This window comes from Sceloporus occidentalis, unplaced genomic scaffold, assembly GCF_023333645.1.
Source record: "Sceloporus occidentalis isolate IW3139 unplaced genomic scaffold, rSceOcc1.0.p SCAF_64, whole genome shotgun sequence".
NCBI classification, from domain to species: Eukaryota; Metazoa; Chordata; class Lepidosauria; order Squamata; family Phrynosomatidae; genus Sceloporus; species Sceloporus occidentalis.
In genome coordinates this window covers 1,640,187-1,655,690 of record NW_028317044.1, presented here as the reverse complement: position 1 = coordinate 1,655,690, position 15,504 = coordinate 1,640,187, and the positions used below count along the sequence as shown (strand labels likewise).

At 47.9% G+C, this 15,504-nt stretch overlaps 3 protein-coding genes across 7 annotated transcripts in view; 2 read left to right on the top strand and 1 right to left on the bottom strand.

Annotated features, from left to right (window-relative positions):
- LOC149287096 (collagen alpha-1(XXVI) chain-like) overlaps nucleotides 1-6,246 on the bottom strand; it is an 81,396-nt gene extending 75,150 nt beyond the window's left edge. For all 5 annotated transcript variants that reach the window (XM_089493264.1, XM_089493262.1, XM_089493266.1 and 2 more), the window contains exon 1: nucleotides 5,780-6,246. In XM_089493264.1, the coding sequence (XP_089349390.1) occupies nucleotides 5,780-5,784 (5 nt within the window). In that variant the 5' untranslated portion in view covers nucleotides 5,785-6,246. The remainder of the gene's footprint in view (nucleotides 1-5,779) is intronic.
- Nucleotides 6,247-7,142: 896 nt separating this feature from the next.
- Nucleotides 7,143-11,124, top strand: LOC149287095 (intraflagellar transport protein 22 homolog). Its single transcript, XM_089493268.1, has 6 exons — nucleotides 7,143-7,427; nucleotides 7,793-7,872; nucleotides 8,435-8,524; nucleotides 9,425-9,627; nucleotides 10,060-10,210; nucleotides 10,980-11,124. The coding sequence occupies exons 1-5, from the start codon at nucleotides 7,389-7,391 to the stop codon at nucleotides 10,206-10,208; spliced, it is 561 nt and encodes a 186-aa protein (XP_089349394.1). The 5' UTR covers nucleotides 7,143-7,388; the 3' UTR covers nucleotides 10,209-10,210; nucleotides 10,980-11,124.
- A 4,016-nt stretch (nucleotides 11,125-15,140) lies between these two features.
- Nucleotides 15,141-15,504, top strand: part of LOC149287094 (rab GTPase-binding effector protein 1-like) — a 33,998-nt gene continuing 33,634 nt past the window's right edge. Inside the window, exon 1 of the mRNA XM_089493257.1 lies at nucleotides 15,141-15,363. Coding sequence (XP_089349383.1) covers nucleotides 15,306-15,363 — 58 coding nt within the window. The 5' untranslated portion in view covers nucleotides 15,141-15,305. The remainder of the gene's footprint in view (nucleotides 15,364-15,504) is intronic.

Genomic DNA, 15,504 nt, shown 5'->3' with positions numbered 1-15,504 from the left:
GGAGCTTGGCAAGCCTTTGGAGAGGCAAGGATGGCTGGGACGCACCAAGTTTGGAGAGGCAACAGGGGGGACCTTGTATCCAGCCCCAGTTCTCACAAACGCATCTTCCCAGACTCTGAGGGACTCGATGGAGGGATAGTAGGGAGGATGAGGGAAAAGGTGGGCAACGGGGTCCTGGGGTGGCGCTAGGAGGGTCGGGAAAACCCCTGCCAAAGTGGCCAAGGGAAAGTTTCGTGCGCCCTAGGCGCACGGTTGCCTTTTTCTAAGCAGAGCGATGCTGGCTTTTGGGCAGCTCCCCTCCAAAAAAGGGGGCGGGAGGTGGGCGAGGGGCTCTGGATTAACCCTTGGAAGGCCTTCTGGTCTGGAAGCTGGAAGACTAAGGGAGAAACTTCGCCAAAGGAAGGAGACCTCCGGCTCCCTTTGGCTGGTCCTAGGATGGAAGAGATATGGCAGAGACTCCAAAAGCCATCCAAATCCATTCAGAAAGACACCATCCAAGCCCTCCTGACAGCTGGCCCCCCATCTATGGCCATTTAGGAACCTGGCTACAGTGAATATGTACAGTGCTAATATAACTGAATCCAGAACAATCTGCAAAGAGAAGTTGGGAGCATGAGCTTTCCTAAATTCATTGACCCTGCTTTCTCCAAATGCGTCTGAGAAGGTTCATGCTCCCAACTTCTCTCTTTCAGTGAGTCTCAAAGGGGCTGCGAGATCCCACTGCAGACTAAATACAGACCTGTTACAGATCCTTAACTTTCTAGATCCATCACTTTAGGTGACAAATCTGTAATGATGTGACCAAGGACCTTCACAAGCTCAGCCTATATAATAATAATAATAATAATAATATTTTATTTATAGACCGCTATTCCGCGATGATCATAGCGGTGTACAGTAAAATCGTTAATACAATAAAAATACAGTTAAAGGAGGGAGGGGCCTCTTCCTTCAGGTAGTCCCTGATGTTGCTGGGTCTGCCTGATGGCTCCCTCTGAGGCCGAGATGACAGTTGAGGAGGGAGGGGCCTCTTCCTTCAGGCAGTCCAAGATGTTGCTGGTCTGCCTGATGGCTCCCTCTGAGGCCGAGATGACAGTTGAGGAGGGAGGGGCCTCTTCCTTCAGGCAGTCCAAGATGTTGCTGGGTCTGCCTGATGGCTCCCTCTGAGGCCGAGATGACAGTTGAGGAGGGAGGGGCCTCTTCCTTCAGGCAGTCCCTGATGTTGCTGGTCTGCCTGATGGCTCCCTCTGAGGCCGAGATGACAGTTGAGGAGGGAGGGGCCTCTTCCTTCAGGCAGTCCAAGATGTTGCTGGTCTGCATGATGGCTCCCTCTGAGGCCGAGATGACAGTTGAGGAGGGAGGGGCCTCTTCCTTCAGGCAGTCCAAGATGTTGCTGGTCTGCCTGATGGCTCCCTCTGAGGCCGAGATGACAGTTGAGGAGGGAGGGGCCTCTTCCTTCAGGCAGTCCCTGATGTTGCTGGTCTGCCTGATGGCTCCCTCTGAGGCCGAGATGACAGTTGAGGAGGGAGGGGCCTCTTCCTTCAGGCAGTCCCTGATGTTGCTGGTCTGCCTGATGGCTCCCTCTGAGGCCGAGATGACAGTTGAGGAGGGAGGGGCCTCTTCCTTCAGGCAGTCCCCGATGTTGCCTAGACAATGAAGAAATAAAAATAGTTAGAGTTCCCAAACCTGGGATCAAACATTGATAAATGGGAACTGCAGCCAGGAAATCAGAATATTAAGAATGGGGAAGATGGCTATGCAAGAACTAGAAAAGACCCTAAAATGCAAAGATATACAACTCAGCACCAAAGTTAGACTCTTAGACTTCATCGCATTCCCTATTACCATGGATGGATGTGAGAGCGGGACAGTTAAGAAAGAAGATAGGAGGAGAATCCATTCCTTTGAGATTATGTGGGGCTGGAGAAGAGTGCTGAAGATCTCATGGACAGCCAAAAGGATAAATGGGTCCTGGAGCAGTTCAAGCTGGAAACCTCCCTGAGGCTGAGGCTGTCATACTTCGGACACATCATGAGAAGAAAGGACTCACTGGAAAAAGAAAACAATGCTGGGAAAGGTGGAAGGAAGTAGGAAGAGAGGAAAGCCACATGCCAGATGGATGATGGACTCTATTAAGGAGGTCACTATGGGTTTTATGGGGTTACAGGAATTAAGCAGTGCAGAGGAGGAAAGAGGGTCTTGGAGATGTCTCATCCATAAGGTCACCATGTGCCGAGATCGATTTGAGGGCAGTTAACAACAAACAACAACAAATGACGTGACCCAACGCCCAGCAATATCAGTACTCTTGACCAACTGAAAATCACTTTGTTACTTTAGAAGCACAGAATCCTAGAGTCGGAGGAGACCCCCCCAAAGGCCATGCAGCCCAACCTCGGTTTTGGCTTGAAGATGCAAATCAAGAACATTTGGAGAGAGAAGAAAAAAGACATTCTGAGCATTCTGAGCATATTAAAGATGGCCTTCTTTTCAGGGCCTTTTTGGAGACATATCATGTAACGGTCTCCATTAATAGTAACAAGTAGGATGTCTCTTTCCCCCCCAAGGTGGCTATCAGAACTGCCTATCTGGACCGTGTTCTCAAAACTATGTTGATAAATTGGAAGCTGCGCAATCTGGAGGGAAAGAAGCCAACAAAAATATCCATGCGCTCAATTTATCAGGCAGATTTGTTAAAGAAAAGGAACCCAGAAATATGAGCAGGCCAGTTCCTGGAAACCAGACATGGCTGTTAGTGCAACAGAAGATATTTTTTCCCAGTGGCGGAGGGGGAAAAACCCTACATTTTTCTAATGACCTTCGACATATTGATTATTTGCCTGGGAATCAAAGATGATGTAGATGAAGTAGGAAGATGTGAAACTGGTTTAGACAATCCTTTGACAGGATAAATCGGATCCACATTGGTCGCAGGGTTCAGGAGACTCCCAACAGCTACTGGTCCGTTTCCAGGAGGAATTCGAAGCCTTTAAAACCCTATGCAGCTTGGGTCCAGACTATCAGAGAGACCATTTTATACAACCAAGGCTACGGCCACATTAATGCAGTTTGACGCCGCTTTAACTGTCATGGGTCCGTCCTGTGGGATTTGTAGTTTGTTGTGGCACCAGCGCTCTCTGACAGAGAAGGTGAAACATCTCACAGAACTACAGACCTCAGAGTTCCATAGCATTGAGCCGTGGCAGTTAAAGCGGTGTCAAACTGCATTATTTCTGCAGCGCAGATGCAGACTCCGTCCATCCCAAAACGAAGGATCAACCAATAGGCAGCCGTGATCCCAAATCTGTGCTTTTTTGTAGCCTCTGAGGAAACAGACCAAGTCCAGAAAAGCTTATGCTACAACTCCTTTTGCACAGTTAGTCTCAAAGGGGCTACAATATCCCTTCGCAAGCATAAAGTGGAATGATATGCATATGTCACTAACAGAATGCTGGCTGCTATAATATTATTAATTCTAATATCCTGCCTTTTCCCTGGTTAGGATTCAAGGCGGTTTCAAGAGTTAAAACAGACATTGGTCCAAAATACACTGCAGAAATAATCCAGTTTGAGATCATTTTAACTGCTCTTGGCACTAGGGAATCCTGGGAACTGTACTCTACAGTGCCACCAGAGCTCTCTTGACAGAGAAGCCTGGATGTTTCACCAAACTACAATTCTCAAAATCCCCCAGCATTGAGCCAGGGCAGTTAATGTGGTCTCAGACTGGATTATTTCTGCAATGTGTTTTGGGGCATAGTTAAAAATTAACAGCATACAAAAGTTAAGTATAATCGGCCCTCGGTATCCACAGATTCTTTCTCCATAGATTCAACCATCTACGGCTTGAAAATATTCCCAAAAATATACATTCCAAAAAGCAAACCTTGATTTTGCCATTTTATATATGGGACACCATTTTATTAGGCCATTGTATTTAATGGGACTTGAGCATCCACGGATTTTAGTATCCACACTGGGTCCTGGAACCAAACCTCAGCAGATACCAAGGCCCCACTGTAACGAAACCATCACCAAATTTGAAAGCAGTTAAAACAACAACGAAGAAATATGACAGGCATTCCCTTCTCTTTCTTGGGTTGTGAAGACCATAAGCCTCCTTTTGGACCATAGGTTAGAAGTGCTGGGATCTAATCTGAATTTTCAATGGGTTATCCATGGTGATGAACCTATTTGGGGAGGTACACACACTGACATGGAAACCAATTGCCTTCGGTCTTAGTCTGAGCTTGGGGAAATGTCACAGTTTGGATCACAACTCCCAAAATCCCCTGTGCTAACTGAGGGTGTAGCAATGCCACAGAAATAAAGCAGTTTGACACCGCTTTAACTGCTATGGCCCCATCCAACTGGATCCTGTAGGCGAGACACCAGAGCTCCCTGACTCACCAGGTTGAATATCTTACCAAACTACAAATCCCAAGATTCCACAGGATGGAGCCATGATAGTTAAAGAGGGGTCAAATTTGCTTTATTTCTGCAGTGTGGATAAATCTACCGCCAAACATTAAGACAACCTGGAACTCCACATGCACAACAGTCTTGCAAGGTTGGTTGCAATTTGAAAGTTTGGGGGAAGATAGTCTGTGAGATTATGGTTCCCAGATGATGGTGGTGTTGAATTCAGGCTTTTGTCTTTGGCCACTGGACTTTCGCTGGTGCCTCGGCCACCACTGCATCCGAAATGTGTCTGAAAGCAGTTCCATTTGGCTGCCAAGTCTCCCTTCCAGAAAACCCGGCCCCCCTTCATCTGCCATCACTTCATTTCAGGCATCTAGCTTGGCTTGATTCTCCGGACCCCCCTCCGGTAACTTATTCCACATGGAGAGGGGAAGAGTTTTGCCAGAGTTTCCCTTCCTCCCCATTCCCCAGCCCCATCCCTCCCTGTTCCCTCTTTCTGCATTTCTTTCCCCACCAGCAAGGAGGGTCTCTTCTTGTGTTCATGGCCTTTGTCCAAAGCAATTGGATGCATCCTCTTCACCTCTCCAAAAAGGTACCCGGCTCAGTGGCATGTTGAAAAAGTTGCCAGATTCCCTTCTTTTTCAATGCCTGGTATTATTTGACTCTGGAGACAAGGCTTCAATTCCCGCTCAACCAAGAATCCCACTGTCACACACTCTCAGCCTCTGGCTATGGCAAACCTCCTCTGAACAAACCTTGCCAAGAAAAACCCCATGACAGGTTTGCCTTAGGGTCACCATAAGAAGCTGGGATGCTCCAACTTAGCCTGGAAAATGCACATCGTCGCCCCTGAACATATGAACAGCCCAGTGCCAGTGCGGCAAAGCAAAGAAATGAAAGTGTGACAACTCCAATGGATGCAATCACAACATACGCAAACCAGACAGTCCAATAGGGGGCACGGGATGAAAGGGCATGTATGGGGGGCTTCCATGATTGTGCTTTGCCAATGTATCACTTGCACACCAATGCCCTGCAATGTGATGGCATCTGGGTGGATGTGGTACTTGGAGGTTGCAAGAATGGGCTGCCCCAGGTAAACCATGAAACAGACTGCAGTGACACCAACGTTTATACTTGAGCATCTACAGATTTTAGTATCCACGGTAGTCCTGGAACCAAACCCCAATGGATACCATGGGCCCAATGTAATAATAACAGTAATAATACCACACTGTATTCAATGGGACTTGAGCATCCACGGATTTTGGTATCCATAGCTGGTCCTGGAACCAAACCGCAGTGGATGCCAAAGGCATAATAATAATAATAATAATAATAATAATAATAATAATACCTCATTGTATGTAATGGGGCTTGAGCATCGATGCTCCGGCCATCTGGAGTTGCACAGCTGCATCAGGTACTGAATGGGAAGAGGCCGCCATTTGCAGCCTGGCTCTTGTTCCTGTAAGAGAAGGAAATTGAGTATATTGGGTGTTTTTAGGCAACCTGGTTAGGAAACCCAAGGTCCACCCATGAATCACAATGCCACAGGTCTCCCGCATCCAGCGCACCCTGCGCAAGAGAAACCCAATGAAGCAGGGACATCATGGGTCAGTTTCGGATTTCAGCTTCCATCTTTAACAGAAAACAGACCATGGCAGGGGGCTGGGAGAGAGGAAAGCAGCCTATCCTCAGGGAGGATTGAGTTGAAACCTGCCATTCAGCTCAGGTTAAGGGACCATAGACAACCAGGAACTGAATTTGGGAAGACTGAGCCTCTAGGTGCTATTACTCCATGAAAATGGACTCTGTCAGTTGCTTTACAAAATGGGGATAGACCGGAAAAGACTATTTCCAAATGCACTGCTGGGAACTATCTACAGCCATGCCTTTGAATCTATTGATTCTTTATCCACAGATTCCACTATCTATGGCTTGGAAATATTAAGAAATTTATTTCTAAATAGCAAACCTTGATTTCCCCATTTAATACAGTTGCTGTTGTGTGCCTTCAAGTTGTTTCCAACTTATGGAAACCCTAAAGCGACCCTATCATGCAATTTTCTTGGCAAGGTTTGTTCAGGGGAGGTTTGCCACTGCTTTCTCCTGAGGCTGAGAGAGTGTAACTTGCCCAAGACTTATGGTGACCCTAAAGCAACCCTATCCTGGGGTTTTCTTGGCAATATTTGTCCAGAGGAGGTTTGCCATTGCCTTCCCTTGAGGCTGAGAGAGTGTGACTTGGCCAAGACTCATGGTGACCCTAAAACAGCTCTGTTCTGGGGTTTCCTTGGCAATATTTGTCCAGAAGAGGTTTGCCATTGCTTTCCCCTCAGGCTGAGAGAGTGTGACTCGCTCAATGTTAGATTAATAGATTATTTTAATTTGAAGAGATTATTTTAATTGTCATATGTTTAATTGTCGTTTTAAAGGAGAGAGGGAAGATTGGGCTATCACAGTCATAGGGTATTGTTGGGGTTTTAAACTGTAAGCCGCTCCAGTTGTTTTTCTAACAGAGAAGCGGGATATAAATAATAATAATAATAATTATTATTATTATTATTATTATTATTATTATTATTATTACTATGTCCCCCAGTGGGTTTCATGGCCAAGCAAGACCCAATCCTGAGGTTCCCAGGGTAGAATACCCATTGTGTTCCCAAAATAAAGCACACAAGACACACCTTCCCCTTGCATTTTTAACAGACACATGATAAGCAAACGTTATTACAAGGGGGAATTTTTCCAGTGATTCAACTTCTCCTGTTGAATGGCCACCTGCCCTGCTTCAGCAGCAAGCCTTCCTTGCTGCTTTCCCCGCCCCTAGCAACCGTCCCTAGCAACGGTGCGTCGCTGGGGTGGGCGGAGCCGCCCTGAGTGTGTTGCCCGCCTCCTGGGCTCTCCCCTCGGCTTGGCCTTTTACGCGAGGCCGAGGCTTGTGCGGCCTAGTCTGGAAGAGGATGCTGAAAGTGAAGATCCTCTTCGTGGGCCCCAGCGAGGTGAGTGAGCTCCCCGAAGGGGAATCAAACCCTCAAATCTTCCTCACTGTCACATTTCATAGTTTATAGCGGTTTGATTCCACTTTGTCATGGCAACAAGGGGCTGAATGGAATGGGAAAGGTTTAACAAGGAGGGGGGGCATCTACACTGCAGAATTAAAGCAGTTTGGCACCACTTTGGCTGCCCTGGCTTCATCCATTATACAAATTCCCTGGGATCTGTAGTTTGGTGAAGCAGGCACCACTTCTTTAGAAGGCTAAAACTACAGAGCTTGGGATCCCATTGGGATGATGGGGCCGCAGCACTTAAAAGTGTTGTTGTTGTTGTTCGTGATAAATCCGTCTTCTGTGATCATTTCTTTCAGGCTGGAAAGTCTGTCTTGGCAAACTTCTTGTCAGAAAGCACAGAAGGAATCGGTAGTTATATCCCAACGCAAGGCGTGAGGTACGTCTGGAGGAAGCCATCCTGTTGTTGTGCCTTCAAGTCAATTCCTATTTATGGAGACCCTACGGCGGGGATTTCTTGGCGAGTCAGAGGAGGGTTGGCCATTGGCATCCTCCGAGGCTGAGAGAATGTGAACATGGTCAAAGTCACCCAGTAGGTTTGCATGGCCGAGCCGGGATTTGAACCCTGGTCTCCGGAGTCATAGTCCAATGTTCAAACTATTACACTGCCCAGCCATCCTGCCTGAGCCAAAATGTGGATGATAGTCTCATCGAACCCAGTGGGGGCTCTGGTTAATTCTTTGCCTTGAAACATGGAATGATTTTTAAAATGCCTGCCTCATAACTGAGGCTACGAACTCCGGCGCAGAGCAATCTAGTGCGCAGGTAACATGTGCAGCCATAAGATGTGTACGCCAGATGTTGACCGCAGCAAAAAAGGGGTAGGCAGTGGGAAACTGGAGCCATTCACATTGGGCTGAGTGGGTGGAACGTCCCTTTATCCCAAAAGACACTGGCTGTCTTTGTTCGTATACGTACATGCCTCTTTCAAACCATTTTAGGATACTTGAATATGAGAAGCCACAGATCAATGAGAACAGCAAAGGATCGGGGTGTCGGTTTGAGCTGTGGGATTGTGGAGGCGATCAAAAGTAAGTACCTCTTTTACCAGACTCGCCAACTCTCTTAGTATTGGCTCAGACTCGACACCAGGCCAAACTGCAATGAAAGGAGACGGACTATGGTTTGGTGTGATGTCTCAAAGCCAGACACTCATAGGCAGAGTGGTATTACAAACCTTGGTTTGTACCATGGTTTGCTTCGACGACTGCTTAGTCTATTGCTTTGCCTTCTGTTGCTACATCATGGAGGAAAGTATGCAATGGCAGGAGATTATCTCACAAAGCTTCCCTCCTGATGCCGTTGCAGCTTTTTAAACACCCGAAACAATAGCAATTCTTTTCACATTACCACCCAGTTGCGAACCAATAACAGGTTGGCTATGGATCTTACCATTCTGTTCACTGTTCAGGTATCTGAGATTAAGTACATAAGTATAGAATCATAGAATCGTAGAGTTGGAAGAGACCACAAGGGCCATCCAAGTAGTCTTGCCTTTATTGGGAACGGAGTCCCTGCAGTCAAACAGGTGTAAATCCCCTTCTGTCTGAATTGCCCCAGAATGATCTATCGCACATACTTCAATAATGGTTAAATGAGGGATTGGCAGCTATTCGCGGGAGTTTCTCATTCCTCAAAAGCAGCAACAGAAGCACACTACAGGATACCTAGCCACAATGTGGTGCGATAAGATCCGTCAATTAGGTTCAATCCTTTTCTGTTCCACTATTTAAGCACCATCTTATGATCTCTTTAAGAAAGGCCTAGGCCTAAAATAACTGGGGAGGGGAACTGTTGCAAAAATGCCCTTACAGGCCACTTAGGAAATGTTTTATTAACTGATTCTTTAAAATCCTTGGATGCCCTGGGGGCCACATTTTGCCTACAGTCTAACCTAGGCCTTTCCAACCATGGTGTTGTTGCCCTTCCAGGTTCGAGACTTGCTGGCCGGCTCTGATGAAGGATTCCCATGGGGTTGTCATCATCTTCAACCCAGGCCTGCCCAGCCACGTGAAGGAAATTGAGATGTGGCACTCCTGTTTCATCCAACAGCCGCAGTTGCTGGACAGCCAGTGTCTGCTCATTGCCCATCACAAGCCTGGCTCTTCAGGAGACACGGAGAATCTCAACTTGCGTAAGGCCACCAACCTCACTTCCTAGCTGTTACGTATTGCTGCTGTTGTTGTAGTAGGGTGCCGTCAAGTCATTTCTGACCTATGGCAACCCTATCATAGGACTTCCTTGGCAAGCTTTGTTCAGAGGTTTGCCATTGCTTTCTTCAGAGGGTAAGAGTATGGGACTTGCCCAAGGTCCATGGGCTGAGCTGGGAATTGAACCCTGGCTTCAAGAGTCGTAGTTGAACACTCAAACTGTGTGTAACATATTCACTTTGCCTATTTTAATGTTCACTTTTTGTATGGTTTTAACTGCATCACCTTTTTAAACTGCCTTTGGACCCAATTTTATGAGGAAGGCAGGATAGAAATCAATTATTACAACAATTGTATGTTTGGTGCGCTATCCAAAAGTACTTCAATTTCAACGAACTTCTTCTTCAACTTCAAAGCTTCCCCGCTGGACAAGCTGCAGCTGATACACTCCTCCCTCGAAGAAGACCCTGAGGATGTCCGGATGGAGTTTGTAAAGTACCTCAAGAACATTACCAACTTGGTGAATGAGAACCGAGACCGAGAGGAGATGTCCATCATCACTTAAAAGTAGGAGAAATGTTGTGGTAGGAAAAAAGGCACTTAGAAACCTACCAGGATGGAACAGGGAACCAAGGCTGATCTCTGTTTCTCCTCTGCAGTGAATTCATCATGCCCAGGCAACAGCGTGCAATTTTACTACAGGTTGAATATCCCTTATCTAGAAATCCAATTGTGCACATGGATGGCTGAGACAGCAACACCTTTGATAGTTCAGTGTACACAAACATTGTTTCATGCACAAAATTGTTTAAAATGTGTATAAAATTACCTTCGTGTTTGGTGTATAAGACGTACATGAAACATAAATGAACTTCAGGTTTGGACTTGGGTCTCCTCTCCAAGATCTCATTATCTATATGCAAATGTTCCAAATCCCAAAGCACTTCTGGTCCCATGCATTTCGGATAAGGGGTACTCAACTCAATATTTTGTTTGGAATGTAGGAATAATGGAACCACAATTCTCTGTTCCTCGCCATTAGCTGAGCTGGCTGAGGATGCTGGGAGTTGCATTTCAGCAACAACTTGAGGGCCACACAGTTCCTGTCCCTGGACTGAGGCCTAAATCCAATAGCTAGTCCCAGTTTAAGCATACCCATTCAATCAAAGATAAGTCAATTTTAAAGAAGCATCATTAATCCAATGGGTCTAGTCTACCTGGGATTAACAAGTCCCTTTTGGACTAAGGCCCCACATGGTTTTAGGTGATCATGCAACCCCCAGACAGTGAATGTAGACTGCCCTTCTAAAAATCCTTTTTTGCAATTTGTTTTCAGGTTTCTGTTTTGACCACTTCACTGGCGACGGAAGGGCTGCCCTCTCAGTTTGTCCTGGTGCTTCCCTATCGAATAAAACTGAAGCTGACGTCTGTTCCTTTTGGCTATTGGCAAGTGTAAATAAAATACAACTTTTTCCCCACCAGTTGGGCAAATGAAGTTTTTGTTTATGGAGTACAACTCTATGGTGAACTTAAACTAAAAGTTGTACTGAAAGACCTAGAGATTCCTAGAGAGGCCTTCGTAGCTCCTCCAGTGCAGTTCTATGGTCAGCGTCTGTTGGACATTGGCCACAGAGTTGTCCTGGAGGACCTAGAGATTCCTAGAGAGGATACTCTACTAGGCCTTTGTAGCTCCTCCAGCGCAGTTCTATGGTCAGCGTCTGTCGGACGTTGACCACAGAGTTGCGCTGGAGGACCTAGAGATTCCTAGAGAAGTGTCCTCTCAGGTAAAAACGTGGTGTTTCTGTTATTTGCGGTTTTTCCATATTCACGGGGGTCTTGTGCCCCTAACCCTGGTGAAGATGGAGGGACAAGTGTATTTAGCTTCATGGTGTATCCCATCGTCTTCAACAGAAGCAAGCCATGGGACATGAACATGAACTTCAGAGCCTTCGAATACAGGCAGCTTTCAAAGGTGTTCATGGGTTGATGTCTATTTCATCTTGCAGTCGATGCAAGGCCTTGACTGCCAGCCCTTTACCAATCTCCCTCCCTCTCTTTATACATACATATTGGTATGAAAAACCTCATCTGCTTTCCATCTCTTCAGAGCCATGTACCCACATGGAACCTCTTAGACAAGAGGAGAGAGATGACATAGTCTCCGTATGGCTCTTGAAAAGATTTTCGACTGCATAAAATGCCTGGGGTGGAGGGAGGGGGGGATTATTATTGCAAGAGAACTAGTGGTTCTGGGAGACAAACTAATTTTATTGGAATCAGACTGTTGCTGGGAAGATCCTTGGTACTCTCTCTCTCTCTCTCTGTATTTTTGAACTCATACTTTATGAGAATTTGGGGGCTCACCTCCATTTCCAAAGCAAAATAATAATAATGAGAAAGATGCTGTTTTGGCCGAGGGGAAACACTTGCACGCCATTGATGCTCCAGTGTGCGGTGCCTCCGATTTCATTGGGACCATGTGCGCCGAAGAGTCAAATGTTGTCGCTGGCCGTTTCTGGAGGATAGCCCCCAAACTGCAAAAGATGGGACGGATTTAGTTGATGTCTTGTTGAAAGATCGCAATGAACAACGGCTGGGAGAAGGGGAGTTGAGGGTACGCATTCGAAGTCAAGCATACAGCAACACAATTGTTTGTTGGGAAAAGGGGTTTTCATAGGTAATGACGATGTGGCGTAGTGGCTTGAGTTATGACTCTAGAGAAGAGGTTTCAAGTCCTCAGTTGGCCATGGAAACCCATTAAAGGTGGCCTTAGGAAAGTCACACTCTCTCAGCCTCAGAGGGAGGCAAAGGCAAAGCCCTTTGAACACAGAATCTTAGGCCCCATACAGACAGGCCAAAATAAAGCTGCTTTGGGTCACTTTGGAGGTATGCTGTTTGAATGATGCATGTGTCCTAAGAGTCTGGAAGCTGCACCAAATCTGTGCTCTAGCCTTTAGGACTGGAGCATGGCTTGGGCACAGCTTCCATACTCTTAGGACTCATGCATCGTTTAAACAGCATACCTGCAAAGTGACCCGAAGCAGCTTTATTTTGGCCTGTCTGTTTGGGGTCTATGTTACCCACATGGAACCTCTTAGACAAGAGGAGAGAGATGAGATAGTTATGAAGCTCCGAATAAAAGGATTTCATATACAATGTGCGGCATTGCTAAAAACTAGCTTCAAGTGCCACAACAGGAGCACCGATGGGCAGCAGAAGTGCCCAGTTCTCATGGCGATACTCTTGCTTGTGCCCATCTTTGCGATTCACTAACAAGGTTTTGTTACCTTTCGGCATCTCTGAAGATGCCAGTCACAAATGCTGGCGAAACGTCAGGAATGAACTCTTCTAGAACAAGGCCACATCGCCCAAAACCCCCAAAGATTTTGTTGCTTTTCTGCCAGCGAGACGATGGAGATGGAGATGGGGAATGGAAGATCTGCCCTCGAGAAAAGTCACAGTCCGTGTCGGAAAATGTGATGGGGAATAAACTGGGACAGAACATGCGTCAATTGGGTATTTCAAAAACAAATGATCAGAAGACAAGTGCCCAACCGCCCCATTTTCATGTCTGTATTTCTTTTCGGTGTTAAATGTTTGTATTTTACATTCCAGAGCTCCTTCACGCTTTATGCAATACCTTGAAGCGTCATTTCGGGACCGACGTCCGCTGGCTTTCGCGTCAAATGTTATTTGTCTATTACATTCACATCCTGGAAGCTTCTCTCGACTCAAGAGAGCGTCCAGGATTCCTGTCTAGCAAGGCTAAGAGGGGATATGATGAGAGCCCTGCTTAAATACTTGAAGGGGTGCCATATTGGAGAGGGAGCTTCTTTTCTGCTGCTCCAGAGAACAAGACCCAATGGAGCAATGGAGGCAAGGAACAGGAAAAGGGATTCCAGCTCAACATTCGGAGGAGCTTCCTGAGAGCAAGGGCTGTATATGCTGTAGCTCTCTCCCATTCATTGCTATGCCAGCCAGACACTGGAATAAAGCTCTTCCAGAAGACGGCCGCAGAGGCCAAAAGCCCACAAAAGCCCTATGGAAGCCAGCCATGAACGCCTTTGGAGAAGCATAAGCCACAATGCGCTGCTATGCCTCTGAAGTATGCTGCAACCTTCCCCAGCAAATGCTAAACAAACGTCTGTAATTCAGCGCAGAGGAATGGTTTGAGCGTTGAGTCTTGGGTTCGAATCCCGGCTCAGCCACGGAAACCCAATGGAGGACATAAGGCAAGTCACACTCTCTCAGCTGCCTCAGAGGGAGGCAAGGGCAGTCTTTAAGCCAGTCTTGCCAAGAAAGACCCGAGAGGGTCCCCATAAGAAACCGCTTGAAGAGACACAGAGGAAGCCTCAGACCTTGCGCACTGATGCTTCTTGGCTGCAGAAGTAAGGCAGGGAGTTGTGGTTGTTGTTGCTGTTGTCGTGTGCCCCTCAGCCCTAATAATAATAATAACTTTGATAATTATTATTAATTATCATCACGACAATAATAATAATGATGATGATGATGCTTTTAAAGGACCTGCCTCACATTCACTTCCATTGAGTGGCTTCTTCCACAACTGACTTCCACGCCTCTCTCTCTGAAGTAAAAACGTGACTCTCGACAGCGCATGCGCTCAGCACCCCTTCATTCGCTCATTCCTCAAATTAATCTGCAGCGCATGCGCAGAAGTCCCTCTCCCCTCCATCCAATTTCTGCAAGCGCCGAAAACCCGCTCTTTCTCCTTCCAATCTCCGGCGCATGCGTAGACGCCTCGCTCCCGCTCCCTCCTTCCTCCAATCTCTGACGCATGCGCAGAAACCCCGCTCTTTCTCCCTCCCTCCTCCAATCACCGACGCATGCGCACAGTCCCCGCTCAGTTCCCCTCATTTATTTCTGACGCATGTGCAGACTCCTCACTCCTTCTCCGTCCGATGTACCTCCTCTCCCTATCCCTCCGAGCCTCCCATCTCTAACGCATGCGCATAAACCCCGCTCCTTCTCCCTCCCCTCGCAAATCACCGACGCAAGCTTAGAAACCCCTCTTCCTCCCTCCTCCGTCCAATCTCCGACGCATGCGCACAACCCAGGTTCCTTCTCCCTCCCATCTCTAACGCGTGCGCAGAAACCCCGCTCCCTCTCCCTCCCATCTCTGACGCCTGCGCAGACACCCCGCTCCCTCTCCCTCCCATCTCTGACGCGTGCGCAGAAACCCCGCTCCCTCTCCCTCCTATCTCTGACGCCTGCGCAGAAACTCCGCTCCCTCTCCCTCCCATCTCTAGCGCATGCGCAGAAACTCCGCTCCATCTCCCTCCCATCTCTAGCGCATGCGCAGACACCCCGCTCCCTCTCCCTCCCATCTCTGACGCGTGCGCAGAAACCCCGCTCCCTCTCCCTCCTATCTCTGACGCCTGCGTAGAAACTCCGCTCCCTCTCCCTCCCATCTCTAGCGCATGCGCAGAAACTCCGCTCCCTCTCCCTCCCATCTCTGACGCATGCGCAGAACCCCTTCTCGCCAATCGCCGTCGCCTGTCAGGATGATGAGGCGGCGGCAGAAGCAGCGGCGGGGCTTCTCCTCCTCCTCCTCTTCCTCCATTTCGGGCGGTCGGCCTCGGCCTGACGTCGCCGCGGAGCCGGCCTCAGACTGACGGAGGAGGAGGGGGGCAGCTCGGTCGCCATGGCCCAGGCAGGGCCGGCCTCGGAGGCAGCGGCGGTGCAGACAACGACGGCGGAAGGTGAGCCTCAGGCGGCGGCGGCTCTGAGCGACGAAGGGAAGGGGACCCAGAAGGAGAGCCTCCACACACGCCCCCCTCCATAGGCATAGACACATAATAGACATCGCTTACATGGGGTACATGGATGAGGAGGAGGGGTAC